The following is a 24,707-nucleotide window of genomic DNA, read 5'->3' as shown; positions in this document are numbered from 1 at the left end:
GGGGGGGGGAAGGCCATAGAAATCAGTGGGATACAGTTGACTTGTTTGAGACTTTGACTTGTTTCAGTTAACAAATACAGCCTTGGATGCACTCACCAGTCTGCCAGGAAATCTTGAGGACACCGGTATGGCCAACAGATTTGGAAGAGGTTTATATTTATTCCTGTTCCCAAGAAAAGGGATTAAACTGAATGTGAAAATTATCAAACAATATCATTGATACTACATGCAAGCAAAATACTGCTGAAGATCATTAAAAAATGGCTGGAACAGACCATAGATAGGGAGCTGCTAGAAGTTAAGTAGGATTTAAAAGAGTCTGTAGCACCAGAGATATCTTATGGATCCTGGGTGAAAGAAAGGAGTAACAGAATAATGTTTGTGCTTTATCGACTATGCAAAAGCATTTGACTGTGTAGATCATGACAAATTGTAGCTGACATTGAGAAGAATGGAAATTCCAGAGCACTTGATTGTGCTCATGCAGAACCTGTACCTGGACCCAAGAGGCTGTTCCGTGAACAGGGGGTGCACTGCACATTTTGGAATTGCTAAGGGAGTGTGCCAGGATTGTATTCTTTCTCCATACCTAGTCAGTACTTATGCTGGACAGATATCTGAGAAACTTGACTCTATGAGAATTGTGGCATCGGAATTGGAAGGAGATTAATCATTTACCTGCATTATGCAGATGACATGATGTTGCTTGCTGAAAGTGGGGAGGGCTTGAATCACTTGTTGCATAAGATCAAGGAATACAGCCTTCAGTATCGATTGCATCTCAGTATCAGAAAAACAAAGATTCTTTTCACTGGACCAATAGGCAGCATTGTGATGGATGGAGAGGAGATTGAAACTGTCAAAAGCTTCATCTTGCTTGGATCCCAGTTAACACCCTTGGGACCAGCAGTCAGGAAATAAGGAGAAACATTGCACTGGTAAAATCTGCAGTTAGGAAACTTTCCAAATTATTGAAGAGTTGCGAAGTCAATTTGAAGACAAAGGTGCATCTGATTCAGGCCATAGTCTTTGTGATTACTAGCTATGCATCTGAGAGGTGGACAGTGAATAAGAATGACAGGAGAAGGAATTGATGTGGTGTTGGAGAAGAGAACTGAACATCCTATGGTCAGCCAAGAGGACAAACGGGTATGTCTTGTAGAGGGTGCAGCTGGAATGTTCTTTGGAGACAAGAATGAGGAGGCTTCACTTCATGTACTTTGGACATGTTGCTGGGAGGTGCTGTTTTTGGATAAAGAAATGATACTGGGAAGCATGGAGGGTTGGTGAAGGAGAGGAAGACCCTCAGCCAGGTGGATTGATATGGTGACTGCTGCACTGGGCAGGAAGTTAGGATGGTACAGGACAGAACAGGGTTCAGATCTTTTGTTCATAGGGTTGTGGTGAATCGTGCTCAACTCGTTGGCACCTAACAACAACAGGCCACCAGAGGATCAACAGGCCACAAGACAGCTTGCAGATCCCTTATGCATAAGGTTGCTGTGAGCTTTACTTGACTCTAGAGCAACTAACAACAGGCCACCAGAGCTCCCTCTGGTGGAGCATTATCCTAATGCTCTTTTAATAGGAATGGCATTAGTGGATGACTTTACAGACTAGTTCAGTCACAATTTAGGCAGCTAAAAGTTAAAAATTCAGAATACTAGCTTTGTGTCAACTCTGGGAAAAAACCCCACATGTCATCAGTTTTCCTCTAGGTCTTGGAGTGTGTGTTAGTGCAGGGACCTTGGGGCTCAATTGACACACCCAGTTGTCCTCCCTTCTTTCTTGATTGGAGATGGTCACACTACTTTATCTACTTGCTTCTTTTTTATCACTTATAAAAGGTGATGCAGATTACATTGCAGGGAATGTCCTTTACTACACTCAGACCAATGACTTGAATAAAGGAATTGGATCCTCCCCTAATCCTCTTGTAAGTGATTGACCAATTACATCATGGGGAAGATTACATCATTGCATAATGACCAGATTACATCATTACATAACTGACAAACCTCTGAGAAGCCTGGCCCACCTATTTGGCATATAGTTTGGGGACACACAATTAAATCTCTTTCTCTAGAGCAAACGTTGACAAATTTTTCTATCAAGGAGAAGATAATATTTTTGGCTTGGTGTTACAACTGTTTCACTGTGGCATGGTATCATGAAAGATGTTACATTCAGTATTTGGTAAACAGATGGACACAGCTGTATACCAGTAAACTTTTTTAAGCTGTTGATTTATTATTTATTATTATTATTATTTTTTTTTAGTGAAGGTTTGCAAAGAGAGATTAGGTTCATGCATTCAATTCATTTATACTTTTCTCCTTCCACCTTTCCCTGTTGCCCAATTTTTTTTAATTCTTGTGCTCTTCCAGGCTATTTATTGTCATACATACAATTTCTAATCATCCATTCTTCTCCGATTGTCCATCCCTGAACTCATTGCAATATAGTATTATCTATTCACATCCCAGTAGACTTTAGTTAGTTCAAAATGGAACTTGGCTAACAGTCCTTACTATAGAAAGGCACACTGTAGGGATCAATACTGGAGAAAATAACCTTCCTGAGCGAACCAAGCTTCATATTCGCAGCAGCACTGTATTGATAGAACTTTTGCACTGACTGAAAGGGAGGACAGATGACTTTTGAAACTTTTATCATACTTCCCACTAATATTCCAGCTTTCACCTATGGATACAAGTTCTTTGATAAAATCACTTAAATGCCACAGTTCAGTGGAAAAGTATTTAGCCCCAAAATTAATCCATTACATTCTGTAAGAAATTGCTTAATATTATTTTATCAACACTCTCTAAAATACACTTGAAGCATATAACCCTGTTAATATTGAAAAATGTTTGGCAGATATGTGTGTGTATATAAATATGTATGTGTTTGTGTGTATATATATATATGTATGTGTGTACATATGTGTGTATGTGTATTTATCTATCTATCTATCTGTGTGTATCTCAAGTCCTAATCAAGATAAGGAACGTCTACTCTAGAAAATTTCCATACCCTTTTAAGTCAGTTTTCTGCAATACCAGTCCTTTGGTATTAAATGTCTGGTTTCTGTTCACTGTAGATTAATGTTAGCTATTCTGGATCTCCATAATAATTAAATAATAACATACAGGTTTGTATCTGACATATCTTCAAACAATATTTTAGATATAAAATACAAACAATATTAATCCATATTGTTATATGAATAAAAAATACTTTTAAAAATGACTGAATGTTAATCCTCTGTACATGAGTGTGTTTATCCATTTACCTGTTGATGAGTAATTGAATTATTTATAGTTTATTGGCTATTAAAATAAAGCCGTTATAAACACTCCTATGTAGTTTTTAATGATATTTGCTGTTATTTTTCTTGGGTAAATATCTGGGAGTTGTTATATGTTAAGTAATGCATAATATTATGAACAACTGGAATACTTCTTTAAAAGTGATTGTACAATCTTGACAAACTGTGATTAGTCCATTTGCTCTAACAATTGGTATTGTCAGTCTTAAGTTTAGCTGTTCATATAGGTATGGGCAGTGTCACATAGTTTAGTGTGTCATATAGTTTAATACGCATTTCCCAATGGTTTATTATAATGACCATTTTTCTTTTCTTTTTTTTTAAATTTTATTATTTTTGTGTGCGTGTACCGTCAAATCAGATCTGACTGGTACAGGAGGAGATTGCTTCTCCTTCCTCGGCAGAGCATCTGGTGGATTCGAACCGTGAACCTCTGGGATTGTAGTTGCAGCTTCTTGCCACTAGGCCACCAGAGCTCCCCTTATAATGACCATTTTTCATGTGTGTATTGTCCATTTGTGTAATTCCTTGTGCTTAATTTTAAACTAAATTATTAGTATTTTTTTATGATGTTGTTCGTTCTCTAGAGTTAGTTGACCTAGAGAGTAACCAAAATGAACAAATTAGAAGTTTTAGTCTTTTGTTTCTAGAACAGTGCTATTTTACAAAAGTAGAAAGTCAGGAAAAGACTGGATGATTCAGAAACGCTGGTGATTAAAGAAGTGGGTAAAAATTTTGGCATAATGTTTGGAACAGACTAGAGTTTGGTGAACAAATGGAAATGATGCTATGGTCAGTTTGTTTAAAATTTGCTTGTGAATAGAGAAGTAGGAGAAATCATGGCGTGGGGTAGGTGCAGGGGGGGAGGAACCATAAACAAAATAACTGTTCTTCCTACATTGGAACTAAATAAAGAAGGTACTGGGTATGGAAAGAATGCATATACAAGTAATAGAGTGAAGTGAGGGTTATTTTTCTTTTTCTGGATCCAAGACAGTGCCCAAGATTAGAGGAATTTGAATTACTCTTTAGCATATAACCGAAAACTTGGCTGGCAAATATGACTAACATAGTTGTTAAAACACACATACGTACACTTAATTTAATTAGACATGGCAGAAATTCAGTGTTCCTTGTTCAGGAAGGACTTTGTCTCTATTATAGGAAGCATGTAAGTGCTCTTGGACTGACCATATTGCCACTAAAAAAAAAGCAGGTTGATGAATTTCTAGAGAAAAAGGAATTTTAATTAAAACACAAAATATTTTGTATTATAAAATTTTTATTTTGTGTAAAAGTAAAACCATATTTAAGAAATAAAAGAGTTGGTGGTTTTTCACTAATGACATCAGATTAAAGAGCTGGGTTAGTGGACGCTGTCAATAGTAAAAAAAACTGTTGAATGACAGATTCCATAGGACATTGTGCTGCTAACCCAAAGTTGATGATTTGAATAAGCAGCTCCAGAGGAGAAAAATGGGTAAGTCTCCTCCAGGTGCAATTTACAGACTTGGAAACCAGCTCGCTAGCCACTATCCATGGTCAGAACCAGCTCATGGCAGTGAACTATTTACTGTTTTATCTCATAGAATGATTGAGGGTGCTGGGGTCTGTGTTTAGAGTTCTAGAGGTGAGTTGCCTAAAATATTTTTTGTACTAATCTTTATGCCTGAATTAATTCCAAATATATCATCCTTTAATTGGGAGAGGACAGTTAAAATAGAACATCATGGAGATAAAAGGAAAACCACAAACCATCAGAGTTGGTTTTTTAAGAGTATTTTTCCTATCTTTTATAGAAAACTTTGTGATGTATAACATATATTAAGCAAATGTAGTTGAATTTCTTGTGAGAAGGATGGACAGTCTCCTTTGTAAAGATTTACAGTCTTGGCTATCTGATGGAGGGTCCCTGTGAGTTGGAAGTGACCCAGCAACAGTGAGGGGTTTTTTTTTTAAATATGAAATTGCTAGTTTTGAGAATAACAGAGAATGTAATTTATAAGAATTTTAGGAAGATTCCTGTTTTGCTTTAGCTAGCTTCTTTTCAAGTATATTGTAGGTATCGAGGTTAAAGATTGGAATTATATTAAGACACATACAGGATTTTTCTGTTGACTGAGTCTGGACATTAATCTTGCCTGGTGATTTAGCTTTTCTGACTTTTTTTTTCTTTTTTGTTGTCATTGTCATCATGTGCCTTAGAGTTAGGACTGATTGGCAACTGATTCCCTAGCAGGTTTCCAGAAGCAGTAAATTGCATAAGAGAAGATTGTCTATATCTCTGCCCTGAAACACATGGTGGAATTTTATCATTTGCTGCAGCTTCTTATCACTAGACCACCGGAGCTCTCGTGTGTGTGTGTGTGTGTGTGTGTGTGTGTGTGTGTGTGTGTTAGTAATCTGTAAATTAAAGACCAGGAAAAGATTCTTCAGATTTTATTATCCCCCCTCACCCCCACTTTAGAATGACTTCTTCCTTTTTAAATTTGTACTCCTGATATGCACAGGACCAATTCAGTGTTTGGCAATGTGACTGGGTTGTATGTTCACTATTGACCTTTCTGACTCTTGAAGTCTTCCTGAACTTCTTTACATTTGCTTTAATGACTATGCTTAAAGGGAGCTCTGGTGGGGTAGTCCTTAGGGAGTTGTGTTGCTAACCCTAAGGGCACACTTCTCAAGTGGTTCAAATTCACCAGTAACTCCATAGGAGAAATATGGATAGTCCCCTCCTGGGGAATAAACAGCCTCAGAAACCTGCTGGAGTGTAAGCTGTGTGTTAGCTCTGACTCACTTACAATGTGTTATGTGAGAGCTGTCTTCTACTAACTAGAATTTTAGGACAAGGAGCCACAACATTTTTCATGAGTAATTAACAATTTATCATGAGTTCAGTGTTTCACAGGTTACAAATAAAGCTTTGTTTGTTGGCAATTTTTAAATTTTGGTTTTCCCCTTCTTATATATTACACATTTGACTATATTCTAACTCATCTACTGCTTTTTGTACCCATGTTGTTATTAGGTATCATTGAGTCAACTGTGATTCATCAGAACCTGTGAACTAGTACACCTGAACCTTAAGCATATTCTGCCCTATTCTGGTGATCTCTGATTTGCTCGAGTCCATTGTTAACATCAGTGTGCCAGTTAGTCCACCTTGTTGAGAGTCTTTCTCTCTATTTTCTGACCTTACACCTTTTCAAGCATGATATCTTTTTCCAAGGACTGGTCATTCTTGAAAACATGCTCAGAGTATGTGAGGCAAAGCTTCCCTAACCTTGTTCTAAGGAGTCCTTTAGTTGTACTTCCTCCAGGACAAACTGGTTTGTTGCTCTTTTGGTTGTCCAAGGGATATACAATACTATTTTCTGGCACCACAATTTAGAGGCACCTTCTTGTGTCATTTAGAGATTCTTCTTTTGTCATCCTTATTTATTGTCCAACTTTGAGATACATAAGGAGCAATGGAAAAGTACCATGACTTGGATATAGTATACCTTAGTCTTGAAACTGACATTCTTTCTCTTTAATAGTTTGGAGAAGTTCTTGACAACACATTTTCCCAATGCAACATGTACTTTAATTTTTTTTTTCTGTTTACTGATACTTCCATGGATGTTGATTATAGATTCAAGTAAAATGGATTCTTTGACAACTTCAGTCTTTTCTCCATCTATTGTGATGTTACCCTATTGGTTTAATGGTGAGCATTTTTGTTTTCTTGATGCTGAGATGTTATTTGCGTGGAAGCCTGCAGTCTTTGATCTTCTGCAGTAAGTGCTTCAGGTCTTCTTCACATTCTGTAAGCAAGATTGTGTCAACTGCATAATTTTGATGAGTCTCCTTCCAGTCTGGATGCCATGTTCTTCATATAGTCTAGCTTCTCAAATGGTTTCCTCAGCAAAACGATTAAATTAGTATGAGGAAAAGATAAATACCTGATGTGATTTTTAACCATGTATTGTTCACTTGTTCTGTCTGGACAACAGCTTCTTGATCTGTGCATAGGTTTCACATGAGCACAATTAAGTATTCTGGATTTTCCATTCCTTTCAGTGTTAGCCATAATTTGGTATTATCCACACAGTCACAAGTAAACATCTTTCTGCTGTTGTCTGCTTGCAGCCACGATCTATGTGATATTAACAGTGATCTTGTTCCACAGCCTGTTCTGAATTCAGGTTAAATTTCTTGCAGTTCCATGTTAATGTGGTATTCCAGCCATATTTTAATTATCTTTGGCAAGTGTTTACTTGCTTGTGATTTGGCAATTTCCACATTCTTTTGGATCACCCTTTTGGGGAATGGGAAGAAATATGAATCTCTGCCCATTTACCAAGTAGCTGGCTTCCAGATTCCTTGGCATAGGCTGCTTAGCGTGTCCAGGACTACATCTCTTTGTTGAAACAAGATAATTGGTATTCTGTCAATTCCTGGACCTTGTTTTTTGACATTGGCTTCTGAGTATCTTGAACATCTTTCTTCAGTATCTTTGGTTCTTGATAATATGCTTCATCCTGAAATGGGTCCGTGTTGACCAGTTGTTTTTGTACAGTAACTGTCTATTCCTTCCATCTTCTTTTTAATGCTTTCTGTATAGTTCAAGATTTTGCCCATAAAATTCTTCAATAGTAAAACTCAGGAAATAAATTTGTTCTTCAATTCTTTCAGCTTGAGATATTCAGAACATCGTCTTCCTTTTTTTTTCTTCTAACAACCATTCTTTACGCAATTTATTATAACGCTTCATTTTATCTTTTCTAGTTGTCCTATCTTATGTTCATCCCTCTTACTAGAACATTTCTTCCATTTATTTTGGTGTCTCGATGGTCTAGTGTACAGTTCACAGTCTCTTCTGACATCTATTGCCTTTTTCTTTTATCCATGTCTTTGTAATGTCCTTTTACTTTCTTCATAAATGACATTCGTCTGGTCTTCACTCATTAACTATTCAGTCCATCAGAGCATTAGACCAGAAGAAGTTCACATCTTCTCTCACATCTTTTGGCCTTGATTATCACTCAGATTCTGACCTGACTGGGTACCCCAACTCCAGTCTTCTGTTAAACTGGGAAATAAATTCTCCCAGGCCAGGCAGTTGGTTTTCTGTTTCCCATGACATGTATGTTTGTTTGATTGTTATATGCTTGCTTGTTTTATAGTTTGCTTTCAGCCTTAAATTGTGTTGCTGAAGAAGTGTATTGAACATACCAAGAGAACAGTTCGATTTGTCCTGGATAGGATGAAACCACGTTGCTCCATGGAGGCAAGAATTTTGATGCTCTGGTTGACATACTTTGGCCATATTGCCAGTAGGGACCAATCCTTGGAGAAGGACATCATGCTTGGAAGAATAGATGGACAACACAGGAGAGGAAGACCCTAGATAAGATGGACTGACATAGTAACTGGGGTAATGGGGGTAGGTGAGTTGAAGAGAGTGGAATTGGCTCAGGCTTTACAAGGTAAAGTACTTCTCTACCAGTTTTCTGTTTTGGAGTGAATTACATATTGTTTTGCTGCTGCTTGTTTTATAGTTTGTATATGTGTATGCCTGCTTTTTTATAGTTTACATGTTTTTGGTTGTCTACCTAATGATGATCTGATTAGAATGGTAAACTGCCATTTTTTGTCAGGCAGAGTTGTTTCACTGTCATTTGTATCTTTGTTTAACTTGATCTCCACTCCAAGATTGTTTATCATTTTGGGTCATTTTTTTAAAAAAAAACACTTGTCTATCTACTTCAGTTTTCCGGTCTTTCATTTTCTCTCAGACCCTTAACCACGATAAAAAAAAAATATTCTTAATTCCAATGCAACTTCAACTGTTTTTTGGTTATTGTTGCTTTGAATTGTTCATGCTCTAGAATCTTTTCAAAAGATAGCAAGTTAGGCCTATGAATTACATTTGATATGTATTTATGCTTCTTCTCAGGGAATTCTAAGAGATTAGTTGTATGTGATTCACTTTCCCCTGAACTCTGTTAACGCTTTGGGAAATACTGCTGGCCTTGTCTAAAATGAATTGTATTGCTACCCTAAAGGCTGCATATTTCCAGGAGTTCAAATCCACCTGTCTCTCTGAGGGAGATATTTGAGTAGTTTTATTCAGTAATAGTTTTTAGCCTTGCAAACCTGGAGGAGGAGCACTATGCATCAGAATCAACTCAGTGACAAGTAAGCTATTGCTCTCATTGCTTATTGAGTCAACAAACTGTTCCTTTGTTTCAAATTTGGTTTTCAGGAATCATGAGAAATATTTATCTGTAACTTTAAGGATTTCTTTTGGAACTCCTTAAATGTGTGACTCTCTGATATTGTAACTCCTAATAGTTTACATGCCAGTGTTCCTTGAAGTTGTAAAAAGTCATAATTTTCATTCAGTCCTAGTTGTCTTTTAATACTAGGGCATTTTATTACATTTTTTAATTTAATGCCTTAACTTTTGCTTCAACATTAATTTTGAGTCTCTCTTAATGAACTTCTTCAGTATTTCCCCCCCTTCAGTGTACTTTGAAGCATAGAATTCATGTTTTTTTCTCCATCTGATTTTCTTCCTTGAGTAAGAGTTTTTGTTTTTTACTTTTAAAAGTACATTACAAAAAATTAATATTAAAATGACTCAGATTCCTTTTGGGGGTCATCTTAATCTTTTTTTTAGGAAGTTGTCTTATGAAAACATAGTTATATGATACTTTTATCACTGGTGTAGAGCAGACTAACAATCTAAACAAAATAGTCTGATCAGTTAATTTATTGTTCAATTTAGAATCCCAGTTTGGCTTATAATGTGAACTGTGTATCTTGTCATCGTGCATATTTTTAAAATTAGTACTGATTTTTAAGTATATTAATTTTATTTCATTTGTCTTCACTACTGGATTGGATATCCAAGGAAAGCTCTTTGGCAAGTACATAACCTGACTGAAATGTCAGGGAACAGATGGGAAAAGAGTTCCAGAAGAATTGGCTGAATAATAGGAGTTTTAACTTTCTGAAAAATAGCTTTACTGGCTTTCTTCTTTTCCAGAAGTGATGTGAGGAAGAACTCAACCTTTAAATGAAGGAGCAGCTGTTTTCAGGCTAGTATTTTCAGAAATAAGAGAAGATAAAAATCTCTTTTAAATAAGGTCTTATCCCTATGATTTATTAAGAGTCTCTCATGATCACATAGATATAAATAGAAAAAAAAAGACAATTCAGAGTCACTGTATGAGTATCTCTAAGGATAGTGTTTTCTTGATTAGCGAGAGAAATTATATTTAGAATCTTTCTCTTACTCAAACATGAATGTGGAAGCAGCTAAGTTTGTTTAGTAGACTGGTGACTCTAAGTTCAGTTGTTTGAATCTAATTGTTCCACTGAAAAAGATGTAAGATACATAGCCTTGAAGTCCAGCCAAGAGACAGGTTGCCATGAGTCACAAATGACTTGTTGGTAGTACATCATCCCTCCCCCTTATACATACTGGAAGTTAGTACAATCAAATGCTCTCCTGAATATAGTTAAGCACATCTAAAGTTTTAAACTGTAGATTGGTGTAGACTAAACTTCTATATTTGTAATTATTCACCTGTATTACATTAGCTACTTACATGAATCTATAATGGTACTCTTAAGCATTGATGTCTCTGTTAATGCAGATCATAGACAGTTCTACTAATAACCCAAAAGGTGGCACCTCTGGTGGTTTGAATCCACCAGCTGCTTTTCAAGAGAAAGGTGAGTGATCTCCTATGTGATTTACACCTTGGAAACCCACTGGAGAGTTAGCTAAGAATTGGTTCCAACTCACTGGCATTTTTAACAAGCTGTCAGTTCCCAGTAATCTCTTGAGGTGGGAGATCCTAGTTCTCTAATAAAACAAGTACAACATCAGTGGAGAGGGATAGAAAACCGATTAGAAGAAAGATGGGCATTTTGGCAACCAAGCAAATTTAACTTTGACTTCTGAGGTTTTTAATCTCTGATTACTCAGCTTTTAGCACATTAAAATTTAATATGATATTTGTGATGCATCTTTTGTGTATACTATATTAAACGAAATAGTTCTTTTTCTTATGCTTTTTTTACATCTACTCCACGTGGAGAAATTAGGTTCTATGTCTCTGTATTTTTTCTTTTTGGATTCATACTTAAGTATAAGTTGTAAGCCCTTGCCACAGTGGGAATTAATTGTGGTGATAGTGGCTAAGTGTTGTTTCATGCTAATTTTATAATGTGTATATACTGCATAAGTTAGACAAAGAAACTTAAGTTAAACAAAGATCTAGCGCTACTGCCAAACCTAAAAACAACAATGGCACAAAGAATAGAACAGAATGCAGGGTCCAAAGCCAACAAAATCCAAATGTAATTTTGCTAGTTGACAGGCTTCACATGTAAATGGGCTTATTTTGGCAACTATTTGCATTGAAAATACAAAAGACATCACTAAATACAAAAGCAAAAGTAATTGAGGTTCCTTTTTTTTAAAAAAATGATCTTTTGAAATTTATAGTAGCCATTTAGTTTATGTAAAGAATGCTGTCTTTCATTTTTGTTAAAATCCATTTATTGTTTACTTAATCTCATTACTAGTATACTGCCTTTCTTCATATTCATGAAAGTTATTTTGGCAGACATAAGAAGATGACATGACCATTCCATCAAAAGTTTACCAAATACATTGTTTTTCAAGTCTTGGATCAGAGCCTATAGTTAAAATTCCTTTCTTGTTATCTTTGCTGCATATTAGATATTGTAAATTTAATTACAATTTTACTAGCCTTTGTCTCTATAGTGTTTACTTGATCAGACCCACTGCCATGAAGTTGATGATGCTAACTTTTATAGTTAACCTATAAGATAGAGTAGAATTGCCATTTAAGTTTTTCAAGACTGAATTTTTCTTTAAGAAAACCAGTGCGAAAGGTTTATTAAGGCAATAAAACGGAGGCATAGCTAGTGAAAGACAAGAGAAGGGGAAGGGGGTGTGGCTTCTGAAAGACACGTGTAAAGCCAGGCCTTACAGCATAATGTCAGCAGGAAAGGTGAGAGAGAGAAAGAGGGAGGCTGACGTTTTAAAGAAAGCATTACTATATCTTTCTCTCTTGAAGTGACTGGTGGGTTTGAACTGCCCACCTTTTGACTAGAATCTGAGTACTTATCCACTGTACAAACAGGACTCTCACTTGCTTGATGTGATTACAGAAATACTTTTCACCTAATGTTGTGCTAGAGACTAAAGTAAAATTATTCCTTAGCCACGTGTAAATCTAGCGCTTTTGTGTCTGTATGGAAAAGAAAGTAAATGGGTTTCTGTGGATAAAGAAATGAAAATACTTTAATTCCTAAGAATTAAATATAATTAATACAGAATCAAAAAGATACAGTTAAAGGAAAAATTCATTTTTGTTGTCTTCCCCAACTTGCTTAATATTTGCCTATGAATAGTCTGCCTTAGGAGTTATATTTTCATAATTTATTTACAGCAATATTTTTATTAATGAAATGTCAATAAAGTAAAAAGATCCTAAAGTTTAAAAAAAAACACTTTAGCAGATAATAAATATCATGTGTGCTAGACTTGAACTGGTTCTGTGTATTAATCTAATGATTATTTTTGGTTTAACTTGTTATTTTTCAAAGTTCCTTTTTAAAATACTGTAAGTAATAGAAACTCATTTCAGAAAATACTAAAAACAATTAAAAGAATAAAATTACTTGTCCAGCTTTTCAGTTGTAACTATTAGGACATTTTTTGTGCTTCTCTTTAGTTTTGTCTTCAAACATTATCTTCTGACAATTATATAAAATGTGTATTTTATATAACAACTTTTTTAAACAATGTAGAAAGATTTCTTGAAAGAGGTTTAATAGATAAAAGTTAGTAATATTTTGTGCCTTTATATTGGACACATAGAGCTTAGAAACAAAGAAAGCTTTTCCCTTCTTTCTTGGTTTTCATTTTCCTTTTTTTTAATATTAGTGAAATTTTACAGATTTTTATTCATTTATTGATACACATTTTCATCTTCCTCTCCCATCCTTTCCCCTGCCTGTTCATTCTGTAATGCATGTTGTATTCTAGACTGTTAAATATCATAAATATAATGCTTGAGGAGAAATGTGGAGTCAAGATTGGTGGATGGACGAATTATCAACAATCTGCGTTATGCGGATGACACAACCCTGCTTGCTGAAACTGAGGAGGACCTGAAGCGCCTGCTGCAGTGTCAAGGACTGCAGCCTACAATATGGATTGAGGCTCAATGTCAAGAAGACAAAGATTCTCACCACTGGACCAATTGGCAGCATCAGGATGGATGGTGAAGAAATTGAGATTGTACACAGCTTTTGTTTGCTTGGCTCCATAGTCAACAGTCTTGGCACCAGCAGCCAGGAAATTAAAAGGCGCATTGCCATGGGAAAGTCTGCTGTTAGGGACCTCTCCAAAGTGCTGAAGAGCAGTGGTGTCTCTCTGGAGACTAAGGTGTGTCTGATACAGGCCATGGTCTTCGCAATCACCTGTTATGCATCAGAGAGTTGGACAGTGACCAAGGAGGATAGAAGGAGAACTGATGCCTTTGAGCTGTGGTGCTGGAGAAGAGTATTGAGAATACCATGAACTGCTAGGAAAACAAACAGATTTGTCCTGGAGAGGGTTAAATCGGGTGGCTCCTTGGAGTCAAGGATTCTGAGGCTCCGTCTAACTTACTTTGGACATGTTGTGAGGAGAGACCGGTCCTTAGAGAGGGACATCATGCTTGGGAGGGTGGAGGGACGGCGCAGGAGAGGAAGGCCCTCTATGAGGTGGATTGATTCAGTGACTGGGATAATTGGGATGGGAGTGTCAGAGACAGTGCGATTGGCACAGGACAGAGCGGAGTTTAGGGCTGTTGTACATTGGGTCGCTATGAGTCGCAGGCGACTCGACAGCACATAACAACAACAACAACAACATAATGCTTCATCATCTATTCCTTCCAGATAGTCCTCTCTTGTACCTATTCCAGTATTCATTGTTTATCCACTCTTTTACTGTTCTCCCTCAATCTCCCTGATCCTGTGCCAATTCAATTTTATAACAGTGATCTTATGCAGTATTTGCTGTTTTGTGACTGAGATAGTTCACTCAGCATAATGTCTTCTAGACTCATCTATATTGTGTTTTACAAGGTCATTGTTATTCCCATTACTGTATAATATTCTATTGTGTTTGTTACAGATACTTGGGCTGCTTCTATTTCTTTGCTATTGTGAATAATGCTGCAATAAACATGGGTGTGCATACATCGATTTGTGTCACAGCTCTGGTTTCTTTAGGGTATATTCCTAATAATGAGATGTTGTTTCGTACTGTAGAGTCAGGACTGACCCATAGCTGAACCTGCGGTCTTTCTTCCATGGAGCAGTTGGTGGATTCAAACCATGTACCTTTGTGTTCTCAGCATAATTTCTTACCTCTCTGTGACTATTTCCAGCTGTTTGAGGAAGCACCAAACTACCTTCCATAGTCCTTGTACCATTTACATTCCTACTAGCAGTGCACTAGAGTTCCAGTCTTTCCATATCCTTGCCAACGTGTTTGCTGTTTACAGTCCTGTTGAACTTTGCTTTTGTTCCTGGGAAGAGGAAAACATCTGAATTAAATAGAAAGGTTCAAAAAACCTCTCAAACTCATTGCTGTCTAATCAGAACTGATTATAACTGACCCTCCAGCCAGTTTTTGGAGGTTGCAAATCCAGGAGGAGATTCCTGTCTTACCAATGGTTTCAGTGGTGGATTTGAATTGCCAGAGAGGTGCCACCTTTGGTTTACCAGCACAACTCTATAGAGCTCTGACTGTATAGGCAAGAGAGGGCTGTGCTACTAACCCAAACATGGCTCCTGTTTGGCACTCAGTGTTGCATAATATTCCTTTGTTTGGATGTACCGAGTTTTCTATCCATTTGTTTGTGAACGAATATCTGTGTACATCACAGTTCTTGTTTTTCTAACGTCTTTTCCCAGTAATGGGACCAGTATTAGCTGAGTCAAATGGTATTTCTATTTCTAATTTTTTTAGAAAGCACCAGACTACCTTTTAGAGTGGTTGTACCATTTTACATTCCCACTCGTAGTTAATGAGATTTCTGATTGCTTTATATCCTTGCCAGCATTTGTTGTTTGCCGACCTGTTGAACTTTGCTATTGTTGCTGGGGTGAGATGATATCTCATTGTTGTTTTTATTTGCATCTTCCTGACTGTCAGGGACTTTGAACATTTCTTCATTTGTTTGTTGGCCACCTGGGTTTCTTCTCTGGTGATGTGTCAGTTCCTATCTTGTGTCCATTTTGTGATAGTTTACCGTTTTCTTGTTGAAATTGTTGGAGTATTCTATAAATTTTAGATGTGAGCACCTTATCAGATATTGCCAAATATTTTTTCCCAGTCTTGAGTTTCTTCTTACCCTATTGGAGTTTTTTATGTGATAGGAATTTGATATTTAAAAGGTCCCATTGATCTATTTTTACCTTGCCCTTGTATTGTTTTTGTTATGGATTCAAATCACTGACTTTTTGCTTAACAGCCTAACACCTAACCTAGTATGTCACCGAGTTTCCTTTAAAGGTTTATTGGACCATCCATTGGACATTCATACATGGTAAAATTCACATTTTACTTTATAGTCATTTAAAGTAATTTTTGTTTTCCGTAATATAAATTGTCTTTGTGTACTAATTCTTATAATCTCCTCTGTAATAAACTATGATTTTAACAGTTTATCCCTGGGCCATTCAGTTTTTCACAGCAGTAATGATCTTAAATATATGATGGCTTTGTCATGTTTATACATGTCATATTATGTAATGAACAACTTTTGTTTTTAATGTTAGTCTCAAAATTGAGGTGAAGGGATATTCATTATTGGATAAGGTAACATTTGAAAGACAATGGAAAGGTAAAGCTTGGATATTAAACTTTTAAAATAAAGATTCTTGGTTTTGTATATCTTAGTTCATAGAATTCTTACAAATGTTTGATTTTTGTTGCATCTACAAAGATTATTAAGATAGATATATGTATATGCATATATAGATATATTATTTTTTTTTGCTACTTGGTGGTAACTTTTTTCATCTCAATTGTATACCTTTAAAAGCTACTATCTTTCTTTTGGTCTCTATTAGTGCAAGTACTGCTAGTATTTTCAGTGTTCTTAACCTTGCCATGTAACTGTTGTTTGTTTACAAAGTTTAATCTCCTGTTTCGTTTTCAAGTTGTACTTTCCTAGCATTTAAATTAATTGGTGTGTGGGAGGTACGGAGTGACCCGAGATTGTAGGGGGTGGGAGTGGGGTTGTGGAACAGAATATATTGAGGTAAAAGAGGAGAAAAACTTTTTTAGGGGTACGGGGGAACAAAGGAATATTATTAACAGTTCAGTGTTTTTAAGGGCTGTTGAGTTGGTTCCCCAATTGTTCTTAACTAAATACTACCTCTTCCTGTGCCTTCTACACAATCATTTATGTATTTGTTTTCTTTTTTGCAACCATTTTTCAGTCCACTTCTGAGGGAATCTTCCTCCCTCCCATTCTCTCCTTGATCTTCTACTGAACCAAACATACTGTCCTTTCTTGGGGGCTGGCGCCACCCGTTCCTCTCCATGCCCAGAGTACATGAGATGAATTCTCACCTTCTTCACTTCTAAAGACCATTGTGGCTGCACATCTTCATCTTTCAAGACAAATAAACAGGACATTAAATTTGTTAAATATATACAAGTTAAAATATCTGTCTTAGTCAAGAAAGTTAATGGTTCCCTTGTGCGATGGATAGAGGGCTTCCAGGATTGAACACATTTTTCCAGACCGTCTTGAGTGTTTTGGACACCTCATAGCAGAATTCCTTTTCCGTAGTTGCCATTTGCAAAAGAGAACTCTGGCCCAAGGCCAAACCCATATTTCAGGGGTAGCCTGTATTTAATGACTGGACTGTGTAGCCTGTAGGAGAGTGGAATGATTTATTTCAAGCTCTTCACCCATTCGCTGCAATTTGGGACAACACACAAGTGCCACAGTGGTTCTAGATTCCTGATACAGTGAACTAAGAATTGGTTGCTACTGTCCTCGAACCCAAGCTCTCCTTCTGCCTAGTTTTGCTTGCTTCATCTCATCAAGGGTCTTGATCATGAGAACACTTCCCAGTGTACTTGTACACACATATCTATCTTTCTAAGAGTATGTTTCCAAGCAAACCCAACCTACAAAACCCTAGGAAGTTCCCTTTGTCTTACACTCAAGATCAGCCTACCTCAAACATCTTTGATGTGTTATCTATAACCATTGATTAGGGAGCTCTTGTGGCCTAGTGGCAAGAAGATGCACTATAATCTCTAAGGCACATGGTTCCAATCCTCACCTGCTCTGTGGGAGAAGGATGGACAGTCTCCTTTGCAATTTCAGCCTTTGAAAACCTGATGGAGGGACAACTGTTGGTTGATTTTGATTGATGGTACACACAACAACAATAATGATTCATTTTGTAAGTCCTAGGCTTTCATATAAATAGACTCATATAGTGTATTTTGTATCTGGCTTACATGGCTCTGAAGATTTATTCAGGTTGTTGTAAGATAAAGTAGTTGCTCCTTCCATTGTATTCAGTAGTTTTCTGTTGTACATAGTCACCTGTTGTAGTTCTCTAATACAGCAATGATTAATTGATAAGGAGTTGTGCTGCCATCCCAGAGGCACATAGTTCTAATCTACAGCTGTTCTGAGAGAAAAGATGAGCAGTCTGCACCTTTGTGATTTACAGCCTCTGAAAATTTGCTACAGGGCCAGCTGTGAGTCAGTTCTGACTAGATAGCAATGAGTTGTTTGTTTTTGTTGACACATCATGATAAATGGGAGGAAAATTGAAGTTGACAAGAATTTAATTTTTTTGAGCCTACAGTCAACACCCATGGAAGCAGAGGTCAAGATATCAAGCAACATACACTGCATTGGACATACCTGCTGCTCATCTAAAGTGCTAATGAGCAAAGATGTCCATTTAAAAAGTAAGGTGTGACTGCCATTAATCCATGGAACTTTCAGTTGCTTCTTACACATGTGAAAAAGTTGGGCAGTGAAGAAAAGCTATCAGTACTATAACGAAAAAGTTGGTGGTTCTAACCCAACACATGCTTTGAAGGGAAAAGAAGTGTGACATTCTGCTTCTGTAAATATTATAACCTTGTGGAAACCCTGTGAGACAGTCCTACTCTGTCCTTTAAGGTTATTGTCACCTGGTATTGTCTCAGTGGCAAGCCTAACCCTGGCCCTTTACAGAAAAACATTACTGACCTTTGTTATGAAGATATAAAACTTGAAGATTAAGAATGGTGCCATTGTGTTTTGTGATAAGAGTGCTTTTGATGAACTGGAAGAATTCAGTCCCATTCTGTAAACAAACATTTCCTGAGAGCCTGCTGTGTGCCTGACATTTGGTTTTCTTAGTGTGAAAAAGGCTAGATTACAAGAAATTAATTAATGAAGGAGTAAATGGTAAGGAATGAAGAAAGTAAATAGACTTTTATTAAATCTAGAAATACATGAGTGCTAGTTTGAAAAGTGTATGAGGAAAAGATCTTGAAATGTAGGGAAAATATGAAAAAATGAAAATTTGTATAGAGTTCCTGTGGGAGAGGCAGAGTGTGTTGCCATTATAGGAATTAATGGTCTAAGACTTGAACGCAGAGAGTACAGGGGCCTCATTACAGGAAATGAATAGAATTGTTTGTGGAATTAAGTTAAGAATAGTAATTGCTCACACAGCTGTTTTTAAATAGCAAATTGTGTTAGGTAATCAGCAAAAATCCACTGAAATGTACTTGATAGTTATGCAGAAACGGCTTTATTGGTACTGACTTATGATCCTAATGGGTACTATAAAAACAAACAAACAAACTAAAAACCTTTGTATGCAGTTTTCACGTTTGTACAGTGTACTGTATGCTTTTACTTTAATGTGTAAGTTCAACTGTAATGTTTTCATCTTCGTTCTCTAACCACCAAGCCCAAATATAATTGTCTTGTTCAAGAACAGCATGCAGCAGCATGAACTTTATGGGCTCACTGAGCAATGAGGTGTGTTCTCATTGAAGGAAGGAGTGCTTTTTTGATTCTCTGTTTGCCTACTTCCCTAGACAGAATGGTTTCTTATGTGGTTAGATTTAGCTCTAATTTATTTGTTTACAGTTTTTCCTATTTTTTCTTTAGTTTCTATACATTCACCATTCATTTTTTAAATTATTTACCATTTTTCTGTTGATTTATCTATATTTGCAATTTTGGGTGGCAGGTAACTTCTCTAAGGATGATAATATATACACCTCATTAACTTCTCACAGTCTCTTTAAAGTTAACATTGTAATGTTTCATATAAACTGCAACAAAGTAAAACACCCCTTACAGACCCAAACAATGCATGTCTCTGTGCTTTCCTTGTCCTCTGTATTACATCTACCTACATTATAGCCTCTAGGAAAGATGATAGAATTTTTGCTTTAAATAGCTGTGTGTGTTTTAAAGATGTTAGAGGAACAGATAATCTTGTGTATTAACTGTTTCTGATACTCCCTTTCTCTTTCTGCAAGTGCTAAGTCTTCCTCTCAAAGCTTTTTTCCTTCAGCTTAAATAACTTAAATAACTTTCTATTTAATTTCTATTAATTGTACTGCAGTTCTCTTTGCAACAGATTCTTAGTTTTCTGAAATCTGATTTGAGGGTATTTGTGCAAGTAGAAAATTCTGAGTAGATTTCTTCCTCCCCCAGAACGTAACCCCCCCCCCATATGTTGATGTTCATAGTTTCTGATTACAAGTCTCTAGTAATCTGAGCTGTTGTTCTCAGTATGCAATGTGTGTCTATTTTTCTGGCAACTGAATATATTCGGATACAATGTGGGTAGGTATTTCCCCTCCCTTTCCTCCATTCCTTCATATTTACCCACTTTGATTTTCACTAAGCATCTTTAGTTGATGAATTTATGCTTCTTACTAGCTTTGTAAAGATTTTTGGCTACTAACTTTTTTAGATTTCCCCCCCCAACTCTGTTCTTATAACTACTATTAGAATCATCATCAGTTGCTCTCTTTGTCATCCTCATTCCCCATTCAAACCAGAGAACTAACATTTTAAATGTATTTGTTTCTAAAAACTCTTGTTTGCTCCTTTTTTTAGCTTTTCTCCCGTATGTTGAGATTTCCAGTTCTCACTTTAATATTGAACATGCTTATTTCAAGAGCATCGTTATATTACCTACTTAATGTATTTGTATAAAAATTTTAGCACCCAAGTTAATTGAGAGGTTGGTTACTATAGATTATCTTTTCCCTTGACATTGAATTATATTTTATTGGATCTTCATTTGTCAAGAAATTTAGTATTGTAAATATAGATGATGTGGACATTTTCCTTTCTAAAATATTTATCTCAAGAAGTTTGATATCCTTGTTTTGTAGCAAGCCACTCATTTTGTTATAAAATTGAAAACTAAACCTGTTTTGTCATCTCAGTTCTGACTCAGAAGTGACCATGTAGGGAAAAGTAAAACTACCTCTTAGGGTTTCGAAGTTTGTATTATTTACAGGAGCAAAATGCTACTCTTTTCTCAAATTGAGCAGCTGGTAGATTTGAAATTCCAGCTTTTCAGTTTTCAGATAAGCACTTAACCACACAACAGTGCTCCTTCAGTTTATTTTCAAAATGAAAACTCACCTTTGCTTGAAGTTGGTGGTTGCTCAGATGTCAGTTTGAATCCTTTAACTTGAGCTGCAAACCACTTTGATTATAGTTTTTGAATTGGTGTTTTATTTCTCAGGGAAATACTTGGACTGAGATAGTTAAAAAAATAAATAAATAAAAAAGCGCTCCCTCCTCTTGGTTTTGACATGCCTCTTTCACTTTCTTGTAACTGTCATTGCTCTAACTATCTCCCCCCCCCCCAGAAATATGGTGAGCTGTCTTAAAATTTTGGTTGCTGTATGCTATAACTTCTACTTGTTTTCAGGGACAGAATGTTTAGAATGTCATGCTCACCTGTGAATGGTCCCAAAGCACTGTCAAAATGAGAAACTCAGTCATGCTGATCTCTTTTTCTAAGTTTATATTTCTATCCAAAGTCAACCTACTTTTATTCACTCTCCAGAGCCTTTATTTAGTTATTTTATAGTTTTCTTTTTCCCTCCAGAATTTATAGTTGCTCTCTGTAGGTGTTTACTCAACCTTATTAGAAGCAGAACACTCATGGTCATGAGCTTTGGGATTGCAAGGTTTTTGCCATCTTCATTTAAAAAGAATACTCCTGGGGTAATGTTGGGCGAGGAACCCTGGTGGCCTAGTGATAGGGCACTACACTGCAAACCTGAAAGCATACGGCTCGAATCCACCATCTGCTCCATGGAAGAAAGACGGACAGTCTCCTCCCAAGAGTTGTAATTCCTGAACAACCTACTGGAGGGTAGCTGTAAGTCGATTCTGACACAGTGGTAAATAACAGCAACAACATGAAAAAAAGAATTAATGCAATTTTAGTAACTCTTGAAAGTCTGTTTAAATTGCTTGACATCATTTTTATTTGGAACGTCTCCTTTAAGCCCATGTTTACTTATTGAGCAGTCTGTCATGTGAATGTACTAACTCTGTGCTTTTAGTCATTCATTTGGTAGCTCTGGTGGCTATCTGATGGTAAGGAGTTGCATTGCCAGCTCAAAGGCCCAGGGTTGAATCTACTACACTGCTCAGTGAGAGAAAGATGGGTGATCTCCTCTTATGTAATTTACTGCCTATGAAAACCCACTGGACAGGCAACAGTGAATCTGTTCTGACTTGAAGGTATACAACAGCAGCGAATACTCACGGACTCCAGAAAGAACAAACAGAGAAGTCATGGAAAATGTATAGCCAGTGTCCTCCTTGGAGGCAAAGATGGCAAAGCTTCATCTCATTTTGGGCATGTTGCTAGAAAAGGTTATTCCTTGGAAAGGGATATGATACTTAGAAGACCAGCAAAAGAGAAGATGACCTTCAACAACAGTGACTGCAGCAGTGGGCTTAAGTGTGTCAGATGTGACGAGGATGTACCAGATAGGATAAGGTTCAGATCAGTTGTTAACCTAATAACAACAGCCTTGGTCAGAGCAGATGGTGGATCTGAACTGCCAGCCATTCGATTAGCAGCCTTTTATATTATGAAGTATGCCATCAGGGCTTCTTGCAGCTGTCAGTCATACTCAGCCTCTCCTAGGAACAACAACCTTCTTAAAGGATTTAAAGGATCTTTTCTATTAAAACCTTATAAAATAACAATGTCGTTTAAATCTTTATAGTAGTTGAATTATTGATTACCCCTTTTAATCGTACCAAATTGTACTAGAATGTTACTGTTGTTAAATGCTTTCAAGTTAACGATGACTCATTGTGACTATATGAATTAAAGATCAGAATATTGTCCTAGCCTCATCATCTAAGATATTTGGGTCTATTGTTACCTTTACTGTGTCAGTCCATATTGTTGGGGAGATCTTCCTCTCTTTCTCTCATGCTCTCATTTTACCAGCATGATAGCTTTTAAAAAGGACAAGCCCCTCCTGGCAACATGCCTAAAACATGTGAAATGGAGTGTCACCATTCTTACCTCTGAGGAGCACCCAGGTTACACTTCCTCCAAGCAGATTGAAGGAAGTACTAGAATAGGTAAATTTAGAAGACCAAACAAGACTCAAAAATTTTCTACTATTATTTCCAAAGTTTGTCTTAACAATTACTATTTTTATCTGTGAAGTGAGAAACTACTGAATTGGCATATATATACTATAAATGAGACAGAATATATGAGAATTATAATAAAGGTATATTGTAACATCAGCTTTATATTAGAGCTAGGATATGTCCTCTTTTTGAAATCAATTATTTTTCAGATTTAACTAATTTTTCTCTTTCTGTATTAAGACTTTTAGCTTGTGTGGTAATCTCTTTTTTTTTTAAGGTTTACCTTGGTCTTTGTGGTGAAGCTTTGGAAAGTTTGTTATTCCTATCATAGCTCTGTTCTTGTATAGCCATTGTCTTCAGCAGAAAGAGTCATTTATGCTAAATGATGACTCTTGCCTTTGTCAGTGCCAGCCACGACTTTTTACTCAGAGTCTGGGTATGTTAACAATAAAACTACAGAGCTTTGAGTAGAAAATGCAGTTCCTTGTATAGGCTCTTTGAATTCTTCCTGCTGTGATCAGTAATAGTAGTATCTAGTATTCTTTAACTGATGACTCTATCTCCTATTTTGGAAACTATTTTTTTTTTTACCATTTTAAGGTATTTAAAGCAACTTGATGAAAATGAAATAATGTGGTTCAACAAATTCTTCCTGAAATCACTTTCTATATTACCCTGTACAAATGTGTAAGCTGTATTGTTTAATCATGTTGTGAAAATTCAGATTCATAGTCTGATTATTTTTATAAGAATAAGGATTATCAAAAGAAGGGTTTTTTTTTTTTTAAATTTAGTTTGTTTCTTTTTCATTTCAGTGAACATCTACAGAGATTTTGGAATTCCATTCATTCATTGTTGCACCCTTCTCCCTGCACAAACCCCTCCAAAAGAAGTTTTTATTATCTGTTCTTAATGATCAGTGAAAGTGATTTTTATCCATGCAAGTTTTCATACAGTTGCTTGCAGTTTCTTATGTAGGTATATTTGTTTTGATTAATGTTCATTAGCTTTGCCATTTGGTAACTCTGCTGTACATGAGATACTGTATATAAAGTTAAGGAGCAATAATGGATATGGCTCTGAAGTAATTTGTTTTCTAGGTAAGGGGGTGATTTGTGTTGCCAGTTCTACTCAAATACAACTGCTTTTTGTTCAGTTGTACTTTCTACTTATTTATCCTACCCTTTCCCCACTACCACCTCCAAAAGAAAAACATTCTATCAAGCTATTCTTTAGATTTACGCTCTCCCCCCCTTCTCCCCTCAGGTATGGATGAACGAGGAGGTACAGCATCTTGGGGAACAAGTGGCCAACCAAGCCCCTCATATGACTCATCTAGAGTAAGTTTACTTACCAATCTTTGAGTAAAATTGTGAAGAGAAATTGGCAAGATATGCCAGTCTTTTGAAATCTTTTAACTTGATTTCGTAAGAAATAACTTCCTATATTTATGTGACCATTTATTGCATGTGGTTTATTTGCTTCAAAGAGACCAGTGATTTCCAGACCAGCAGCTTCTAGCCCTCCATCCCCACTCCCTGGTCTGTTTTCAAGAGTCCTCAGGGACTCTGTAGCCTGTTTCTTGGAAGCTTATCACAACAGATGCTACAAATTGTATGTCTTGGTTAATAAATAAAATAGGTCTGTAC

At 36.4% G+C, this 24,707-nt stretch overlaps 1 protein-coding gene across 5 annotated transcripts in view; it reads left to right on the top strand.

Moving 5' to 3' along the window:
- Positions 1-24,707, top strand: part of TCF12 (transcription factor 12) — a 452,598-nt gene that overhangs the window by 126,518 nt on the left and 301,373 nt on the right. For 4 of the 5 annotated variants that reach the window (XM_006894508.1, XM_006894511.1, XM_006894510.1 and 1 more), the window contains exon 4: positions 24,325-24,398. The exons of the other annotated variant lie outside the window; for it this stretch is intronic. In XM_006894508.1, coding sequence (XP_006894570.1) covers positions 24,325-24,398 — 74 coding nt within the window. The remainder of the gene's footprint in view (positions 1-24,324; positions 24,399-24,707) is intronic. 5 annotated transcript variants of the gene reach the window in all.

The sequence above is a fragment of the Elephantulus edwardii genome, unplaced genomic scaffold, assembly GCF_000299155.1.
Source record: "Elephantulus edwardii isolate Elephantulus edwardi_28Jun2011 unplaced genomic scaffold, EleEdw1.0 scaffold00145, whole genome shotgun sequence".
In the NCBI taxonomy this organism is placed as follows: domain Eukaryota; kingdom Metazoa; phylum Chordata; class Mammalia; order Macroscelidea; family Macroscelididae; genus Elephantulus; species Elephantulus edwardii.
Note: the sequence above shows the minus strand (reverse complement) of the source record. Positions and strands in the feature narration are given on the sequence as shown.